The following is a 21355-nucleotide window of genomic DNA, read 5'->3' on the forward strand; positions in this document are numbered from 1 at the left end:
TTATCTTTAAAGCAATTAATATTAGTACTTATGAAATTTATGCCACTACATGAGAAACATTTTCTATTGCCTCTTTAAAATATTCAATTATTGATATTATTATTGATACTCAATTATTCAAATATTCAATTATTATTTGCTCTGAAATCACCATTATGTATTGAAGAACAAACATAACTGACCTGAACCTTTACCTAGATTAACAATTCATGTTTCTTTCTTATAAAAACAAAAATAAAATAGGATTTCAACAAAAACTTAGTTGTTTAGCCTCCCTGATACAAGCTGTTTAGCTCTAATATTAAGAATGTAGACTTGATTATCTCTAGGGTTCCTTCTTATTGTAAAGTTGGGATTATGTCTTTATTGCCAAGTGTGTGAAGTGTATCTTCATGTCCTCCAGCTTTCCCTTTCTGTACTCCTCTTCCCTACTGGTCCCCACTGAGGTTAGGGGTAGTTCCCTCAGATTGTTGACATGCTTCTCCTCACCTACAACCATAAAAACTGATAATAGATTAAAATATGACCTCTTGCAGGGTATTTTTAAGTGGGAATATTTATATCACAAGCTAAATGACTAAAGCTTTAACAGAACTTCAGGTGATGGGGTTCAGGACATGCTACCTTAAATTACAGCATCTTGGCATACTGAATATCTTAAGCTGAAGAAATTTGAGAAATGTCATGTGTAGAAAGGACTTTCTGACCTTCCCAAGAATCAGGTCATAAAACCTTCAACTGAGAAGTGCCCTCCTTGTACCCAGAGGATAGGTACATCCTTATCTTCAAGACAGAGGAACACCAAGAGGAATCTGAATGGACAGGCCTTGCTAAGTTGTCCTCAGTTTATTACAAAAGTCTACTACACTTAGCTCAAATCCCTTTTGCCCTATCACATTTTCCTGTGACTGTTCACTCTTCATCAGACCTAGCTTAAAAACACTCAGGTTTAACCATTTCTTTAGGTTTTCCTTACAAAGGCTCCCATGTCATGTAAAACTTATATTAAATAAATTTGTATATTTTTCTCTTGTGAATTTGTCTTCTGTTACAGGGGCCTAAGCCGAGGACTTAGAAAAGTAGAGAAGAAAAGATATTTTTCTTCCCCTACATGCATAGGAGAGTTCTAGGGAGTGGTAAGGCTGTCCTTTGCATTTGTTGGTAGACAGTAACTTATTTTGCTGAAGGATAATGTTGCCTCCCTCCTCTTCATAAACAATCATTTCAATTATTTTACATAGGAAAAGAAAGATGATGTGAAAGTTAATTTTATACATTTACTCTCCTGAAAACACATATGAGGAAAACAAGTTTTCACCCATATGAAGATGTATCACCTATATGAAGAACTGTATTAGCCAAATTTCCCTGTTTCAATGATCCATAAAAGCAAAATAGAGGATAAAAATTATACAGAGAGACTATAAACAATTTGAAAAACATTATAAACAACACTTCAAACGTAACTTTCCTTGCAGAAGAAAAAGGTGTTAACAGAGTTTCTTTTTTTTTTTTTCTCCTCTACTGTATAGAACTATAATTTGTTGGCATGGGAGAAATAAAATTATTTTAAAAATATAGTAGCATTAAATATTTATTCATTTCTTAAACAGATAGAAAAAGTCACGTTAATCCCAGAGTTTAATTGCAAAATTAAGAGTTAGTCTACAAAAATGACTCCTTCAAAAAATATGAGGATTTCAACAGGCTTAATTTGTTAGTTTTAAAATATCAGCATCTTAGTGATAGTTTTGGGAAAATTTAATAAAAAATATTTTGAATATACTAAATCTTATAAATGAAGTTACTATAGCAGGAAAAAAATCTTTCTAACATGCTACCTCTCTCAAAACATTCCAAATTTGCTTTCCAATATTTAAAAGAGTTATTTTTTCCTTGAATCTGTGGCTGTGTTAGTATAAAGACAACTATTAGATTTATTTAGTTGGGATTAGGCCCCGTACATACAGAGGCACTGAAAGCAATAGCTGAGTTTGTAAGATTTGAAAGAATGTGTACTGTGTCTGAACACATAGTTTGGAATCAATACATGCCTCAGTCATTAATTTAGATTAACTGATTTCTCTCAGTCTTGTTTATGCTTGCTTAACAGTCTTATGAAGAGACCAAACAGCCACCTGCATAAAGCTTGGAGAATAAAGCTTAGGAACATGAGGTTGGCTCTACCAATTGTCAGTTATATGGCCTTGGGCAAGTTGCTTAAGCCTTTTCAAGCCTCAGTTTCTTCATCAGAAAACAGAGATAATTACTTTATGCCATGCTTGGCACACTGTGAGAGCTTAATGATAGCTATTACTGGAAGTCAATTCACTTGAATCTATTAAATCTTAATAAATCTATTCATTCTAAGTGCCTCTTGTTTTAAAGTAATAGGTAAGGCATAATACTGCCACCATGTACATTTGCATTTTCAACAGGACAGTGAAAAGTCTTTAACCAACAGCATAAGTCTCCAATGGTAGATTTTTAGGAATCAGTGATTACAGGTATCCAAGCAATTAAGGGCATGTTAGTAAGTCTAAAATCACACTGTAGAGATTTCTGCCTGTCCCATACCTTCTGGCTTCAGTGACTTTACCTCCTCTGACTTCCTCTCTTACTGTACTGGTATCCTTGCTGGTCCAAAATGGCCAAGCATGTTCATAGATCAGGGTCTTTGCCTTCACTCTTCCTTCTGCCTAGAATGTTTCTCCCTGCATCATTTATAGCCTGCCTCTTTACATCATTCAGCTGTGCTGAAATATCACCTTTTCTCAGTCTTTTCTTCAGTACTTTGTCAAACTGTATCACTCTCTATCCTTCTCCTTGCTTTATTTTTATGTATAGCACTTATTCCTATTTAAGACCATATGATAAATATATTTATCTATTTCTCCAATTAAAATGTAATTTCCATGACTGCAGGGGAATTTGCCATTTTGTTTACCAACAAATCCTCAAAATCTAGTACACTACTGACTAGCACACACTAAGACAACCAGTAAATATTTGTTGAATAAATGAATGTGAGATTACATGAATATTTCTAGCTCTAAATTCTGATTCTACTGACTTTTTATGAGTACAGTCTTGCTTCTAGATTTAAAGGAAGAAAGGCCTCAGAAATCACTGGATCACTTACAGAATGCAAAAGGACATATATTGCCAACTGTCTCCTTATAACATTGAAGGGAAAATTCAATGGGTATAGGTAAGAGAGTGTGGGACACTGTGTCTGCATCCTGACTTTTCCCTTTATATATTCTGGGGAATTTCTAGGTGCCAAACCTAGTATTGGGGCTACAGAAATTAAAAGGACATGAGTCCTATCCATATCTTGCTTCTCTTATTCAGAGATTACTTTCCTGTTGATGCAGTTTTTGTCTGTACCACTCATTTAGTATTTAATACATACTGTCTTTACTGTTTATTTTCCACATGAAATATTTTAATGTTTATATTCTTCATACCAAAAGCAACCTAGTGAATAAGAACTATAATTTATACCTTCTTCTTAAAAAATTATCCACAGCACTACAGAGTAATATTTATTGGTTGCTATTAATAATAATGACATCTAAAAAATCAAACATCACATTCTACCATATTAATTTGAAGCACTTAATTTATGAATCTCTTCATTACTATGCACACACTTTTTCCTTGCCTTTAATTCCTTGAGCACAGGATTTAAGATTAATATAGTTAGATGGGACTTCCCTGGTGGTGCAGTGGTTAAGAATCCGCCTGCCAATGCAGGGGACACGGGTTCAATCCCTGGTCCGGGAAGATCCCACATGCTTTGGAGCAACTAAGCCCATGTGCCACAACTACTGAGTCAGCCCTCTAGAGCCCACGAGCCACAAATACTGAGCCTGCATGCTGCAACTACTGAAGCCTGCACTCCTAAAGCCCGTGCTCCACAACAAGAGAAGCCACTTCAATGAGAAGCCCACACACAGCGACGAAGAGTAGCCCCTGCTCACTGCACCTAGAGAAAGCCCATGCTTGGCAATGAAGAACCAACGCAGCCAAAAATTAAAAAAAAAAAAAATAGAGTTAGAAATGTTACTTATTTCTTCATAATGTAATCAAATGGGTATGCATCATAAGACATTTTAAAAGGTCCATGAGTTTTCCAGCCTTGGAGGGCCATGTGTAGGTAGTTTGGATTCCTCAACCAAAGGGGATTTCAGAACCCACAGCTCTCCATTCTTCACTGTTTTCTTGATACTAGAAAAGACCTAGTGATAACCAATGACTTTTGGAAGTCATTTAGCTTGTGGTTTCTCTCAAAGCACTATGATGGATATACATGTGCCAACACTTGTTATTTAGAGGTGAGATAGAAGTAGATACGTGGCAAAGTAAGAGCATCCTGGAAAAGTTAGGAATGTTGTGAGGATAAATGGCCCAACATTAAGACATCTTGGTTTTTAATCAGGCTTTCAAAAGGGGATTTAGAAATTTTCACATATTGGGTCCTTTGGGAGGGTTGTAAAAGATGAGTGACTTTATTTTCCTTTCTTCATCCCCTTGGACCCACCCTCAGTCTAAAGTGGCACAGAGAAATACTGATTATCTTCCTCTGGCTTGTAATTGTAGACAGTACAACAACCAAGCCAGGTCTCTGCCTAGTTCCAAACTTTAACCAAGTATTGTGGGATGATATAAAGGTACTCCTACATTGGGCAACTCACCTATACTTATCAGAGAACAATGTTCAGGTGAGCTGCTCTGCTTTCTACTGTTCTATTTATATGTATCCTGCAGAAAATAAAGGAGAATATCAATAAAAAATAAAGTCGGTCTACAAGGTTTGGAAAACTCGGATTGAATGTCACTTTCATATTGTGTATATTTTAAAATTTCAAGTAGTTAAGTAGTTTGAAAGGAAATACCAGGAGAGCAGTGTGTACATAAACTGCTTTAATTATTTTAGTAATAGTGCTTAACATTAGAATAGAGCACTATAATGTTATGCTTTTTTTGATGGTTTTATGAGACTATAACTAAAGGCTCAACCAAAAGAAACAAACTAAAAAGTTAAAAAACTAAAAGTATTTTAAACCCTTGAAGTAATAGATAAGAACTTCTACATCAGGGGTCCCCGACCAGTCCAATGGTACTGAATGCTTCTTTTGGGAGTCCACTCATCTACTCTGCTAAGGAACTTCTAGTATCCCTGAGGCCATAACATCAGGAACATGAACATTTATATTCTCTCCAAACTCAGGGGTCTCACAGTTTAGGGAAAGTAGAAACTTATCACAAAAAGATGGTGATGTACCATTTGAAATAGCAGGCTTTCAAACTGTATTTTCAGTAACCTAAGATTCTAGGGATTGCTTCAGGAGTTCTGTAAATGTATGGATTGAATTTCATTTTAAAATTTCACTTCAAAAATTATGATTGAAAATATGCACATGAAAACTTATATGCCAATTTTAGCATATAAGAAACCAACAACCTGCTAACCCTCATCTACATATAACCCTCATTTATAGTTAGTAAATGCTACAAACGTTAACTTTTGAAGAAAATTAATTGTAAAAAATTTCTTCATTTATATTTTATATATTGAGTTTTTAAGAAAGATTTTATTTTAAAAGGGAGTTACCTGGTTCAAAAAAAATCTGAAAATCATTTACCTAGATTCTAGAGTATAGAGCATCAAGGCATGCTTTACAAAAATCTGACAGATGATGAAAATATAAGGAGAAAGACTGAACTATTACTATTTTGTAACTTTTCATACTTTAATGCCAAGCAAAACCACCAGAAGTTATGGTACATTTAATATTAAAATGTCAGTGGAAAATACTTTAACATGTTCTTTATAAGCCAACATTTTGAAAATTATAATAAATAAAAGTTCAGTGTTGAAATCTGGTTCACTTTCCTCTCTAGGCTATGAGGTAGACAAAGTAAATACTTACGCTTCATCTTTGCTAAAGTTTTATCTGTACCAGGAAGGATTCCCACAAGAACAGCAATATATAGCAGTGAAACACAAAAACCAAGAAAATAGCCCACTATTCTGGTGTTGTTTGGGAAATATTTTAAGGTTTCTGGTATGTAATGTTATCTTATGAAACATTATGCAAGTCTGTTCTGGCATCCAGTTTGACAGTTATTTAGCTATCTGAATTCAGAGGAATCCCAACTATGTTCATTGTTCCTACCACATGCCCTTTAAGTTAAAAGGAAGAAATGTGAATGAAGCAGTACCACCCTTTAAAACCTCAGGTGTAAAGGATACTCTTCACTATTCCGGATGTCAACTACCAGGAGCTTTGGTTTACTGGACTTTGTCTTCTTGGTGGGTGTTTTGAAGTGGCCTGTCACTGTAAGCTCACACAAGTCAATCAGGTCCTCTGCTGAAATCCGGGGGGATACTTCTGACTTTAGGTCATTTAATGGAATGGATTCTCTTGACTGAAAAAAAATGCACAAACAACAGAAACATTGAGAACATTATAGAGAGACAAACTATAGCCAGTACAGAATATCTTCAGGTTTTTTATATCAATTACTATAGCATATGGGAGAACAGGAAACTGTATCTCATTTTAGCAGTGTACTGTGTAACTGTATTCCCTACCACTGATGTTTACTTTTTTATTAGTCACACATATAGGAAAGCATTATTCTTTTGCTTCACTACAAGTTCCTGGCTCAAATGTGATAGAAAGAGATGAGGCAGAACTGACTGATTTAAGAAAGATTTGACCTTGCTGTTGGTTCCAATCAAATGCATCATATGTGAGGAGTTTTTTCCAAAGGAAAGACCGATTGCCTTGTGAAATGGTAAGAACAGAAGGAGAGAGGAATCACTGACGAATTCATAACTTTCCGAAATTTTTTGTGTGTATCAGCAAAGAACTTTAATATGCTGCAAGCATGTTCCTCTGCAAATTAACTTTAGGAGATTAGTAAGTTATATTTTGGACAAATTATACTACTTTGCTTTTTTAAAAAAATAATTATAAAAAAATAATAATTATAATATAAAAATACAGAATCTAGCTTTCCTTTTATTAGACAGTTTTATATGCAATTTTACTATCCATTATACAATATCCACTTAGGGGCATAAAAGTAAAACTTCCTCTATACAATTTACGTCTTACTTAGTATCACTGACATTGGTATTTTCCTGTGTGACTAGGGTTTCAAATTCATGGAAATTTGTTTATTGACAATGGACAAGAATTTAGAATAACTATAGAACAGCTCTGAAAACGTCTGCCCAAGAACCTGTACATATAATTATCATTTATCATTTCTGCTCAAGAACCTGTACATACAATTATGTTAAATGTAGATATCCAAACATCAGAAACCAATTGGTATGAGAATGACTTTTTAAAAAAATTAATATTCTATTTTTAACCCAGAGTCAGAATTTATTTAGCAACGTTACTGATAAAAATTATCCTTCAGTAGAGTGGGCTTTCTGAAAGGGCTATCTGGATGTGTTAGCGATAATGCTAACCAAACAAGCAAAAATCCAAACCTGGTAACAAGACAGGTATTTTACTATGCTCATTAAACTACTGGGAGAATGACTTTGTCATGGTACCTGGAGTCTGAAATGGTAGACTTTTTTTTGGTATATGGTGTTAGAAAATGTTCTAATTTCATTTTTTTACATGTAGCTGTCCAGTTTTCCCAGCACCACTTATTGAAGAAACTTTTGTCCATAGTACATTCTTGCCTCCTTTGTAGTAGATTTATTGACTATAGGTGTGTGGGTATATTTCTGGGCTCTCTATTCTGTTCCATTGATCTATGTGTCTGTTTTTGTGTAAGCACCAGTTTTGATTACTGTAGCTTTGCAGTATAATCTCAAGTTAGGGAGCATGATTCCTCCAGTTCTATTTTTCTTTCTCAAGATTGTTTTGGCTATTTGGGGTCTTTTGTGTTTTCACACAAATTTTAAAATTATTTATTCTAGCTCTGTGAAAAATGTCATTGGTATTTTGATAGGGATTGCATCGAATCTGTGTATTGACTTGGGTAATATGATTGTTTAAACAATAGTAATTCTTCCAATCCAAGAACATGGTATATCTTTTCATCTGTTTGTGTCATCTTCAATTTCTTTCATCAGTGTCTTATAGTTTTCCGTGTACAGGTCTTTTACCTCCTTAGGTAGGTTTATTTCTAGGTATTTTATTTTTTTTGATTTGATGGTAAATGGGATTGTTTCCTTAATTTCTCTTTCTGATAGTTCATTGTTAGTATATAGAAATGCAATAGATTTTTATATATTAATTTGGTATCCTGCAACTTTACCTAATTCATCATGAGCTCTAGTAGTTTTCTGGTGGTGTCTTTAGGATTTTCTATGTATAGCATCATGTCATCTGCAAACAGTGACAGCTTTTCTTCTTCCTTTCTAATTTTGATTCCTTTCATTTCTTTTTGTCTGATTCTGTGACTAGGACTTCCAATACTATGTTGAATAAAAGTGGTGAGAGTGGGCACCCTTGTCTCGTTCCTGGTCTTAGAGGAAATGTTTTTAGCATTTTACCATTGAGTATGATGTTAGTTGTGGGTTTGTCATATATGGCCTCTATTATGCTGAGGTATTTTCCCTCTATGCCTGCTTTCTGGAGAGTTTTTTTATCATAAATGGAAACTTTTTTATGCTTCAAAAGCTTTTTCTGCATCTACTGAGATAATCATATGGTTTTTATTCTTTAATTTGTTAATGTGGTATATCACACTGACTGATTTGAGGGTACTTAAAAATCCTTGCATCCCTGGCATATTAACTATGAGAATACAGAGCCAGTATCTAGAACACTCTTCCCATATCTTCTGTCATGGGTCCTGGCACTAACTTCAATCTAGTTACCCAGGACAGAAATCTGAAAATCATCACAGATTCTTCATTCTTCCTTATTCCTCATTCCCATCTAACATATCCCCAAATTCCACCATAATAACTCTTGAATCTGTTGCCTGATTCACTGCTCTATCTCAGGGCTTCCATCATCCCTTACATGGACTGTAGAAGCTGTTTGCCCCTCTTGCTGCCTCCTTTTTTCTCTGCTTTGCTCTTTATTTAAAGTCATCCCTTCTAATCCATATGCCAAATGCCATGAGTTAAAATAAAAATCTCATCATGTAAATTTTATAATTAAATACAGCTCCATGGCTTCTAGACACTGATGATGTGAAATCCAAATTCCTTGGTATAGAATATAAAGCCTTTTATAAATTGGTCTCTGTCTATAATAGGCAGGAGACCATAGGCTTTGGAGTCAGACTACCAGGACTCAAATCTTGGCCGCCCACTCATCAGTGTGTGACTTTGGACATGATATTTAACTGCTCTGCCCAATTTCTTCATCTATAAAGTGGGATAACAGCATTTATCTGAATCCTCCTAGGCTGCTGTAAGAATTAAATGTTAATCTATATAAAATATTTAGAATAGTGTCTGACACACTGTCAGAGTTCAATAAATGTTTGTTATCTTTCACCTTTTTTTCTCATCCCTCACCACCTTGTACCATGTACTTTGGCATTAGCAGACTATTTGCCTTTTTATACCACTGTGTCACCTTTGCCCACGTTGTTCCCTCTGCTTAGAATGCCGCACTTTGTCCATCTAATAAATCCTTGCTCACCTTACAAGTATCAGCTCAAATACTATTTTCTCTGTGAAGAATGTCTTTTTGACTCCTGGCAGTCTTACTTAGTTCTTTTTCTGTGTCTGCATAGGTTATCAGGTATACATCTTTATTATAATAGGATTATTTACTTCCCACTAGACTGAGAGCTCCTCAAGCATAAGGAAAATGACTTTTATGCCTATGTCTTCCCCAGGTCTTAGCAAATTATCTGACACATAAAAGATATTAAAATATATTTGTTGAATATAAATGAATAAAATGGTTTTTCTAAGTCTTCTATTACTTTTCCTGAGTAACTTTGTGCTATGTATATGTTTCCCAAACAACATGTATATACCTCCATAATAGTAATTACTATACTTGTAATACATTATCTGTTTCTCCTCTTGACTTACAACATCCTTGAATGCAGGTTCTGTGTCTGTTCATATTTGTATCTCCAAAAGATAGCACAAGGTCTGGAACCAAAAAAACTTAATAGATATTTAATGAATGAATGAGTGAATAAAAATATGATCAAATAACATTACAGAGTCTATTGTTATGTCTGGATTACTAGACAGACTCTTCAGGGATGGCAAATCATAAGATTCTCTCTAGCCTCTGGGCACTGTAATGGTTAATCAAGAACACTGAAATCTATATCTGCCTCAATAATTTCTCACAGCCATCTCTCCTTTCCTCAACTAAAAATTTGAAGATGACAGTTGTTACCATATAAGCTTACAAAATGTACTCTAATTAATTGAAAGAAGTTAGGTGTATATAAAGAAGGCAAAAAAATAAACACACACAAAAAACTATCCCTAGGAAAGTAGGCAAAATAATTTAGTGATAATAAAAATATGAATGAAAGAAAAAATAGATTAAAAAAATAGAGTTGAAACTTTGGGGAATATCAATAAAACTAGAAAACCTGTATGTGAACTGTGTGCATGATAAGAAATGAGAAAAATATAAACAAACATATTTTTATATTTTTTCTCTCTCTCTATTTTCTTTATATATCGCCCTTCCTTCCTTCCTTCCTTCCTTCCTTCCTTCCTAATTATCTATAAATGAGAAAGAATATAAGCATGTAAAAATATTTGAAAAAATAAAAAAAATTGATTCCAAATAGCCCCAAAAGAATATAAAATCTGAATAGACCTAAATATCCATAGGCCTAAGTAGAGCTGAAGAGAATTGATGAATGATACGTGTGTGTGTGTATTCAAAAGTCACAGAAAAACTGAATAGACTTTGTAAATACAGGTAAAATTTTAAAGTTTTTAAATGATTACTTTAAAGAAAGGTGCCAAACACATTTTTTTTCCTGAAGCAATTCTATCTTGTAACTGTTCCAAGGCAAAGAAAACATTGAAAGGTTATTTTATGAAGTGACCATAACCTAATACTTAAATCTAACAAAGATAGCATTAAACAGCCCCCCCAATATTCCTTAAGAATATAGGTTCTTAAAAAATCTCAAAACTAGAAAACTGAATGCAGTAGCAATTTAAAAGAATGGCATACTATGACAAAGTAGGGCATATTCCAGGAATGAAGGACGGTTCAATATTAGGACAATTTTAAAAATAATTCATCACCTTTAATTAGTCAAAGGATATGAAGTATGTAATCATCACTGTAAGTGACACAAAGCCATGTGATAAAACTTCACATTTATTCCCAATTTTAGAAAAAGAAAAACTCATGGTAAACACATATCAGAAGGCAAGTTAATTAGAATGATGAAAGATTTCATTAAGGCAGATGTTCTTTACCTCAAATATTTGACATGCTAATTAATTATGAACCACAGAGGCAGACTTATTAAAATAAAAATGGAGAAATAATATTGTAGCTATCAGCATTATTATTATTATTATTATTATTATTATTATTATTATTATTATTTTTGGTACACGGGCCTCTCACCGCTGCGGCCTATCCTGCTGCAGGGCACAGGCTCTGGACGCGCAGGCCCAGCGGCCATGGCCCACGGGCCCAGCCGCTCCGCGGCATGCGGGATCCTCCCGGATCGGGGCACAAACCCGTGTCCCCTGCATCGGCAGGCGGACTCTCAACCACTGCGTCACCAGGGAAGCCCCAGCATTATTATTTTTATTGTTATGAAAGTTGCTGTGGAGATAATAAGAAAAATAAATACTGAGTGCAAATATTGGAAAAAAAATATTTCTTAGACAATAGTCTTCTTAGAAAATCTAGAATAATCAGAGGAAAATCCAATAAAACTGGTAAGAATTTGGTACGGTTTTAGTTACAACATACATACAACAAAATCATTAGCTTTTCTCTACAGCAGCAGCAGCCAGTAAGAAAACACAAGGAGCAAAAGCTTTCAATCACAATATCAAAATATTCCTCCAAAACAAAATACTTAGAAATAAGAGAATCACATTTAAAGAAAATGAAAGAGTTTTGTGATGGGCATTTGAAAAACCTGAGAGACATAAAATGCTATCTGGAAAGAAACATTCAATATTACAAGATGTTTATTTTTCCTCAGAACAATGTATTAATATATTACAATTTAATCAAAACTCTAAAAGGATCTTTCTTTTTTTTTTTTTTTTTGCCGTACGCGAGCCTCTCACTGTTGTGGTCTCTCCCGTTGCGGAGCACAGGCTCCGGACGTGCAGCCTCAGCGGCCATGGCTCATGGGCCCAGCTGCTCCGCGGCACGTGGGATCTTCCCGGACCGGGGCACGAACCCGCATCCCCTGCATTGGCAGGCGGGCTCTCAACCACTGCGCCACCAGGGAAGCCCAGGATCTTTCTTTTTGATTTTGAAACATAAGTTCTAAAGTTCATTTGACTAAATAGGTGAGAATGCCAAGAAAATATTGAAAAATAATAAAATACATTGTTATATGTTAAAACTGTATAAAATAATACCACATGATATTGCACCAAAATAGACTAGAAGACAAACAGGACATAATGGGATGCACAGAAACAGACTCCAATACATATAAGTATTTGGTAAAATAGGATTCCATATCAAATCACTGGGGGAAAGGGTATATTATTTAGGATATAGTGTTGGCATCATTTATTACCTAGAACAAAATAAAATCATGTTTCTATCTTATACTACAAAGCAAAATGATTTATAAGTGGAACAAAAAATAATGTATAAAAACTGGAATCACAAAAGAATAAGTATTGATGACTAAAATTATTTTTAAGCATACGGAAAAAGCTGAACTCTTAAAGAAGAGAAATATATTGTGAAAAAAATTTAAGATGCCCTTATTATATAAAGAACTCTTTTAATCAATAAGACAAACCAATAAGAAAAAAAATCTGCTTATTTAAAATGAAGCGAGGGGAGATGTATACATATACTTGACAAAATAAACACAAATAGGTAAAGAAAATTTTTTTACCTCAATCATAGAAACATTAAAAAAACGTATATACAATCACAGCAATAGAAAAAGTAGGTAAGTGTTCTGGGATATCTTTTGTTTGTCCCTCCAGATTCGCTCTCCATTGGCTCCTGCCTCGTTCTCTGCTGGGCGGAAGATTCTATTTGCAACTACAAGAGGGACCCTCGGTCCTCTGGCTTTTAAGGTGGTACAGACAATAGGGAGAGTAAGGTCAGGATATATATTCCCCTGGTTCCCTACTTGAAAAGTCACCTTGGCCTGGCTATGTTTGTTGACCAAAGATCACTGTTCCTCTCAAGACGGCTTTCTCTACCTGCTTCTCCTTTTTCATGTTCTGATAACCTCTTTCTCCCTGATCCCTTTTGGCCTTTGGGTGGTAACAGGGCTGTTGCTAATGTTCATAATTTACTGCATTATCTCTTATATTTTCACCAACATTCCATGATTATCTTTGTAACTATTATAGCTTTGTAATTATTATCTCTGTAATTATAACCATTCTTGAATTATCCTAATTTGAGTGTACAATCTTTTGCTGTTGGTTAAACTCTGACAGTAAGCGTGTAGGGAAGAACTATAAAATATGCATTTTAAGGCACATGGAAAGATGCTCAACATTGTTAATTATCTGAGAAATGCAAATCAAAACTACGATAAGGCACCACCTCACACTGGTCAGAAAGGCCATCATTAAAAAGTCTACAAATAACAAATGCTGGAGAGGGTGTGAAGAAAAGGGAACTCTTCTACACTGTTGGTGGGAATGTAAGTTGGTACAGCCACTGTGGAAATGGTATGGAGGTTCCTCAAAAAACTAAAAACAGAGCTACCATATGATCCAGCAATCCCACTCCTGGGCACATATCTGGACAAAACTATAATTCAAAAAGATACATGCACCCCTATGTTCGTAGCAGCACTATTCACAATAGCCAAGACACGGAAACAACCTAGATGTCCATCAACAGATGAATGGATAAAGAAGATATGGTATATATATACAAAGGAATACTTCTCAGCCATAAAAAAGAACAAAATAATGCCATTTGCAGCAACATACAAACAACTAGAGATTCTCATACTAAGCGAAGTAAGTCAGAAGGAGAAAGACAAACACCATATGATATCACTTATATGTGGAATCTAAACTATGACACAAATGAACCTATCGATGAAACAGAAACAGAATCACAGTCATAGAGAACAGACTGGTGGTTGCCAAGGGGGAGGGGTTTGGGAGACAGATGGATTGGGAGCTTGGAGTTAGTAGATGTAAGCTTTTGTATATAGAATGGATAAACAACAAGGTCCTACTGTATAGCACAGAGAACTATATTAAATACCCTACGATAAACCATAATGGAAAAGAATATTTAAAAAAAGAATGTATATATATGTATAACTGAATCACTTTGCTGTACATAGTAATTAACAAAACATTGTAAATCAACTATACTTCAATAAAAATCAGTAAGTAAAATAAAATACATATGTTTTAGATGTGTGAATCAACATAAACTTTCTGGAGAAAAAATTAGTAATATGCATTAAAAATTTTCAAATATGCATGCAATAGAAATTTCTTTTTAGAAATTTGTTCCATGGATATAATCACAGATTGTACAAAGTAGTATGGAAAAATATTTATCAAACATATTGTTTTTCTTAAATTATGAAAAACTGGAAATAATGTCAATGCATGATAAAAGGTGATAGGATAAGTAAGTAACAATGAATTCATATAAAGAAATACCATTCACCCATTAAAATCACATTTTAGAAAAATACTACTTAGTAGAGGAAATATTCAGGATATATTATCAAGGGGAAGAAGACCCTATAAAACAATAAATTCACCAAGATACCAGTTTGGTGATGTATATCATAGTGACTATGTAAGTGTGTGTGTAAACACATGCATGTGTGTATAAATATATTTTCATATATATAAGAATGATGCATAGAAATGGTAAAAGTGGTAATCTGTGAGTCAGTGGAATTAATGTGTTTTTTTAATGATTTTCTGTTTTTAAATTTTAATAATTAAGCATGAGCTGTTTTTGAAAATTTAAACATTTATAAAAATATGATTGTTTTCAACCAGCATTATTATATACTTCTCTTAAATACTTCATAACTATGAATCTAATCTGTCTGAAGACAATTCTTTTCAAATATTTACAGCAATATAAAAAGGCTTCACAAATAAGAACTCATGGCTATATTCACCATTGTAGGTAATCAGATCTGGCACTAGAAAACATATAGAGATGTTAAAGAAAAACAATAAAATCATTATTATTCTTAAATTCTGATAAGTTTTAAAATGATAAAAAAAAAAAGGATCAGCAAGTAGGGCAGGCTTTCATGCATTCAATTTCAGAAAGGAGACACACAAAAGCTAATATAGACAATTGAATAAAAAATGTTTGAAGTTCACTGGAATGTTTCACTGGTAAGGACTACTCTGTTTTTTACATGAAGAAATATTTGAATAAATGGATGTTTATTCACCTCTTCATCAAATGTATGAAGAATTTAGAGAAAAGGGCCTGTTGGCTATGAGGAAGAATATTTAATATACTTTTCCAAACTTCTACCAACACAAATGTAAATTACATTATCATCACTAAATAATTATGAAGTTTTCCTTGTTTAATGTAAGATAATAGAAATTACTTAGTAGATTACTGCCTAAATGGCTGATATTTTTCTTAGCAAGAATTGTGTTTCCTTTAAGAGTAATATATTTTGATCCTGCACTCAGAAAGAGCTCTATTTGTGATCATACTCATAATGTATATTAGAAGGTTAAAAACAAAACGACAAACACCCTTCATTATGGAAGGAAGCAACTGTCATATATTATGCTATTTTGTGTGTGTATGTTTGTGAGTGTGTTTAGGGGGAGGGTGAGAAAGAGGGATAAAATAATTATAATTATAAATAATTAGCCTCTCTAAAGCCACTTGGAAATTAAGGATTCCAAAAGATATTTATAGTACCTGGGTATAAATGAGGCCAGGAGTGCTGCTTTCAGAAGATACATGGTAGATTTGATAGTTTCTTAAAGCTTTTGAGGGATTTTCTCAGGGACAGGATGACCTCAGAATGCCTATAGTACTGGTTTTTTGAGTCATTTTAAAATCTCTTCACTTTGGAAGCAAAGTAACGTTTATTAAACATCTACTTTATAATTCTAGAACCTAAAATAAGGCAGCACAGGAAGTGACACACATTGCATATATTTCATATATAGAGAGATCTACCTTAATTTCGGGCAAAAACACTTAGAAAGATTATTAAATTTCACCGAATAATTAGAATTGGAACACCACCTGTAATACTAAAGATAATGTTCTAAAAGAAAGGTGGAAATATAAATCAGAAAGCATGAAAAGCAAAAGTAGGCACGTTTATAAGGCAGGAAACATCACAGGGCTAACCATGTATTAAATAATGTATGTTTCAACATGATGAAAATAAACACTCTTTAGGACAACTTATAAAAGCAAAACTCTACTCAAAGATCTTTTCAAGTGACATATCATGTTTCTAGGAGAGAGACTGGATCAATATAAACATGCTGATGACAACAAAGAGCCAGGTATATCAATAGCTTAAATTTCTTAGATTTCTTTTGTATCTCTCATAGCAAGAGATGAGAGGGTCTTGCCCAGAGAAGGTGCTGAAATGTTTGATAGATAAATGCATGCATGTGTAACAGGATGCTGAATGATGTTGTTCCTAGGTTGAAACAAAGAGGTTCTAATGTGCTACCAAATAATAGAAACTGCCAACAAAAGCCACCAATGTCTTCCCCAGGGCTGAGAAGGGACAGAAATTACTCTATTACTTCCAACTATCATCCCAGCACCCCTTTGTTCAAGATAAAATGCCCTTCCATTCTCATCCTGCAGGGTAGAGGAGTGGGTGTTTCTAGACACTCAAATCACTCCCCCCTCCCTCACAAGGCAAGTGATGGGGAGTGCCCAAGACAATCATTTGTAGAGATTCGGGCATACCTGAAAGAAGGGGTGGCTGACATTCTATTTTGTAGTAGAATGCCTGTTTACACAGAAGACTTAATAATCTGTCCTATACCTATCTGAGCAGGCAAGAAGTAAGGAGACTTAATAATCTGTCCTATACCTCTGGCAGTGCTGAGAGAGAGGATGGTAAGATGCTTACCTTCTCTGACCTTACACTTCTAAGCTGTATTGCGAGAATAATGACACTCACCTCACAAATTTTCTGTGAGGATCAATTGATATAATAAGTGTAAAAATGTTTGGTAGACTGTAGATCTTTATATAAAATAAGTTGTTATTAAAAATCACATCCCAAATGAAGCAGCTTGAATTTCATGGTAAAGTAGTCTTATTATAGTCTAAATTTTTAATAAATCACCAATTAACAAATATTTAATCTACTAGCTTTGTGCTGGCCATCTTGAGAGAGACAAAATATCATTTCCACCTCAAACAGTCCCTAATCTGGTTGGAAAAAAAAGACTAACATAAAAGCAATGATATATATACATGTGCGTGTGTATGTGGGCCTTGACTTTTCAAAGTATTAAGGTAATAAATGATATTAAATACAAAAAAAGCAATAATAAAACTATACAATAATAACAGAGAACATTTATATGGTGCTAACTATGTGCTGGTCACTATGAGAAGCACTTGACATATATGAGCTTATTTCAGTGTTGCAACAATTCTATAAGGTAGGTTTTATTATTTTGATCATTTTATAGAGGAGGAAATTGGGGCAGAGAAAGGTTAAATAACTTAACAAAGGCCACATAATCAGTAAGTAACAGAGCCAGGATTCAAATTTATTCTGGCTCTGGAGTCTGAGCTCTTAACCACATCATTACACTGCTTCTCTTCTAAGATTCCATGTATGGAATCACAGCTACATACTACAAGAATACAGGGAAAGGAATAAACACAATATGGGGAGAAGTAGTTAGCAAAATATAGGTGGAGGAACTAGTATTTCAGTCAGGAAATATCGGTAAGGTTTAGAAAAATAGAAAGGAAGGGGACTTCCCTGGTGGCGCAGTGGCTAAGAATCCACCTGACACGGGTTCTATCCCTGGTCTGGAAGATCTCACATGTCGCGGAGCAACTAAGCCGATGTGCCACAACTACTGAGCCTGTGCTCTAGAGCCCGTGAGCCACAACTACTGAGCCTGCATGCCACAGCTACTGAGTCCGTGTTCTGCAACTACTGAAGCCTGAGTTCCTAGAGCCCGTGCTCCACAACAACAGAAGCCACTGCAATGAGAAGCCCGCACACTGCAATGAAGAGTAGCCCCCGTTCGCTGAAACTAGAGAAAGCCCACGTGCAGCCGAAGACCCAAGACAGCCATAAACAAACAAACAAACAAATAAATAAAAGAGGAAGAAGAGTGTTGCAAAGTAGGTAATTGTAAGAGTTCTGAAGTGTGAATGAGTGTGGAAATGGTCCATAAATAATTATTGAGCACCTACTAGGTACCATGCAATGTGCTTGGGATACATTAATGAACAAAACAACGATACTTGTTCTTATAGAACTTAGAGTCAATGGGTATGAAAAAGACAATGAAGAGTCTAGTCTTACTGAGCTGAACATCATCCTGGGAATTAGAGGGAAACAGATTGAATAAGTAGGTAGGGGACAGATCATGAGGGCTCTGAAAGACAGAGAAGCTCAAGGATATAAGATTTTTGGAGGAATGTGTCACATGTTAACAGCAGTATCTTAGGAAGATTAATTTGGCCATATCTTGAAGGATGAATTAGAGATGGGAAAAATGATAGGCAGAAAGACTTGTTAGAAAGTGAATTTTATGAAGATTTAGATTAAGTGATGACACTGGAAATCGAGAGCTTTGCTCTACTCATTACCTTCTTTTTTCCTTCAGTCATTCCCCTGGCCTACAAATACAGTTTTGTATTGGTCTACAGATTTTTCCTAGGCCTACAAATACATCCAATTATCTCCCATTCATAGTGAAAGATAAACATAAAGAATGAATACTAAATAATAAAATTACTCTCCAAGGGGCAAATACTTCCCTAGCTATTATCCCTCTATTTTCTCATCTCCACTTTCTTTTCATTCACTCTGGAACTCACTGCAACTTGGTTTCTGTCATGATACAGAAGAAGGAGTGGTTCATCTGCCAGGATAAAGTGTACAGTTTGGGAACACTTCTTTAAAAAGGTACCATTTGGGTTGAGATTAAAAGGACGAAGAGTAGTTTGCCAAGTAAAGAAGTGGGGCTTTACATGCATATTTTGTGTGAAGCAACTCTATCAAACACACGGGGAAGGTGTTCTGATTCTACTTCTAGGGCTTCAGTTCTACCTCTAGGAGGTATGCTGAATAAAGCCTTTCTCATTTAAAATCCTTTCCACATTTGTTTCAATTCATCCTGGCATGAACAAGGCAGAAATTTCAGTCAGGTTGCTATTTTCATTTTGAAAGAATTTTTAAAAGTTTAGTTTACAAGTATGTAACCAGAGTGTCTCAGGTTTACAACCCCCGTTCCATACTGATACTGGTCTCTTCCAATAAATACACCATGAGCTCCTTGAAAGCAGGGACTAGGACTTGTTTGTTTTTATACTATTACTACCTAGCAGAGAGCCTGGAATTCAGTAGCTATTCAGTAAAATTGTGTGTATTGATAAAGGGGAAGAATATATGAGAGGCATTGTAAGAAAATATATGGAAGATAAAGGACAGGGATGAATAAATGTTGGCTTTTATGTTTTGAACATGGGTGATTAAGGGAGAAAAGAAGGTAGTAACAGTGACAGACAGTAGATAAGGTGAAGACAAGTTCTGATTTAGATGTATAAAATTGAGGGTGCCTAGGGTCTACCAAGTTGAAGTGTTGAAATGCAGTTGGAGACATAAACTGGTGTTTGGGAGAAGTCATGGCTAGAGGATCATATTTTTGGAATTATCCACATAAAAACTGCAGTTTAAGTCATGAGAAATAATAAACAATTTTTTAAGAAAAAAGGAAAAAATGTTAATTTTGTTAGGCACAGATATACACTGCTGAGAATATCTTAAACTATGTAAACTATTAACAAGGCTTAGAATACATAAAGTTGAGATTTTTTAGAGCAATATCCATCAATTCTTGTTTTCCCCCATGTCTACAATAGGCTCTGCTTTCTTAGTGCTAGATATTTCTAGCTCATGTATGAGGAGGGACAGGCTTTTGCAGATGGCACAGGCAGACATTAACTACCATTCTCAAAGGAATTTTAACAAAGAAAAACTATCGTAAAAAACTTTATCAATCTGCAAAGCTATTTTTATCCCTATATTTAAAACAATAAATTGTTTAAATGGCATTATAGTATTTTCATTTCCCCTTGTTTTTAGGGAAAATAGGAAAGGTTACTATTTCTAAGATATAGAAATATGCATCTGAAATGGAGTCTGAAATAAAACTGTCATGCTCTGGAAGCTGTGTAATACAGCTGTCATACTAGAGAGAATATTTTTCTCCCTCAAATAAAAGAGATGCTGTACATGAATATGAAACACAAAGAAGAATGGAGATAGAATTTTTTCAGTGATTAGGGATTTTATGCTAAAATTGTCACGAACGTGCTCCTGAAAAATTGTGTGTAAGCTAAATTTCTGTAAAGAAAGTAATTTTGTCTTTGATATACAATATTGATGTTTTGAGATATTTCATCTCTCTGGGCCTCAGTTTTCTCATGTATAAAGTGAAGGGGCAGGATCAGATATCTTACGTTTGTTTTAGCTTTAGAATTCTATGACATTTTTTTCTGATTGATTTTCAACACTTAATAGGTCACAAAACTCTTGCTTACCTCTTAGGACAAAAGTTAGAAACCTACACATAATAATTAATGACACCAAAGGAGTTTCTACTTAAAGAGATTCAGGAATGATTCTAATTGTGAGGCTTAGTAAAGTATTGTTCATAAAGCATGACATGCTTATATAAACTTGGATCAACAAGAACTTATGCCTTTCAAAGCCAAGTAGCTGGGAAACATTTCATAGTTTAAAGTAGTTTAAAGTGAGGGTGAAAGAAATGGAGGCGGTAAGTGAAGAATTCTCATAGTGATTTAAGGATCAAAAACAGGGTCAACATGGCAATGTGTTGGGGGGAGTGGTGGTGCTGGTGCTACTCTATACAATTTTTTTCTAAAAGATTCTGGAAATAATTTTCCATATAAAACCAGAACCTGACAGACTTCCTGGGTTGAGGTAAACAAGATGGAAATGTTAAACATGAGAGTGGCTCTACTCAGCT

At 34.6% G+C, this 21355-nt stretch overlaps 1 protein-coding gene across 4 annotated transcripts in view; it reads right to left on the reverse strand.

Moving 5' to 3' along the window:
- TBCK (TBC1 domain containing kinase) overlaps positions 1-21355 on the reverse strand; it is a 234974-nt gene that overhangs the window by 35876 nt on the left and 177743 nt on the right. For all 4 annotated transcript variants that reach the window (XM_060104569.1, XM_060104545.1, XM_060104552.1 and 1 more), the window contains exon 24: positions 6263-6438. In XM_060104569.1, the coding sequence (XP_059960552.1) occupies positions 6263-6438 (176 nt within the window). The remainder of the gene's footprint in view (positions 1-6262; positions 6439-21355) is intronic.

The sequence above is a fragment of the Mesoplodon densirostris genome, chromosome 1 (assembly GCF_025265405.1).
Source record: "Mesoplodon densirostris isolate mMesDen1 chromosome 1, mMesDen1 primary haplotype, whole genome shotgun sequence".
Classification (NCBI taxonomy): Eukaryota; Metazoa; Chordata; class Mammalia; order Artiodactyla; family Ziphiidae; genus Mesoplodon; species Mesoplodon densirostris.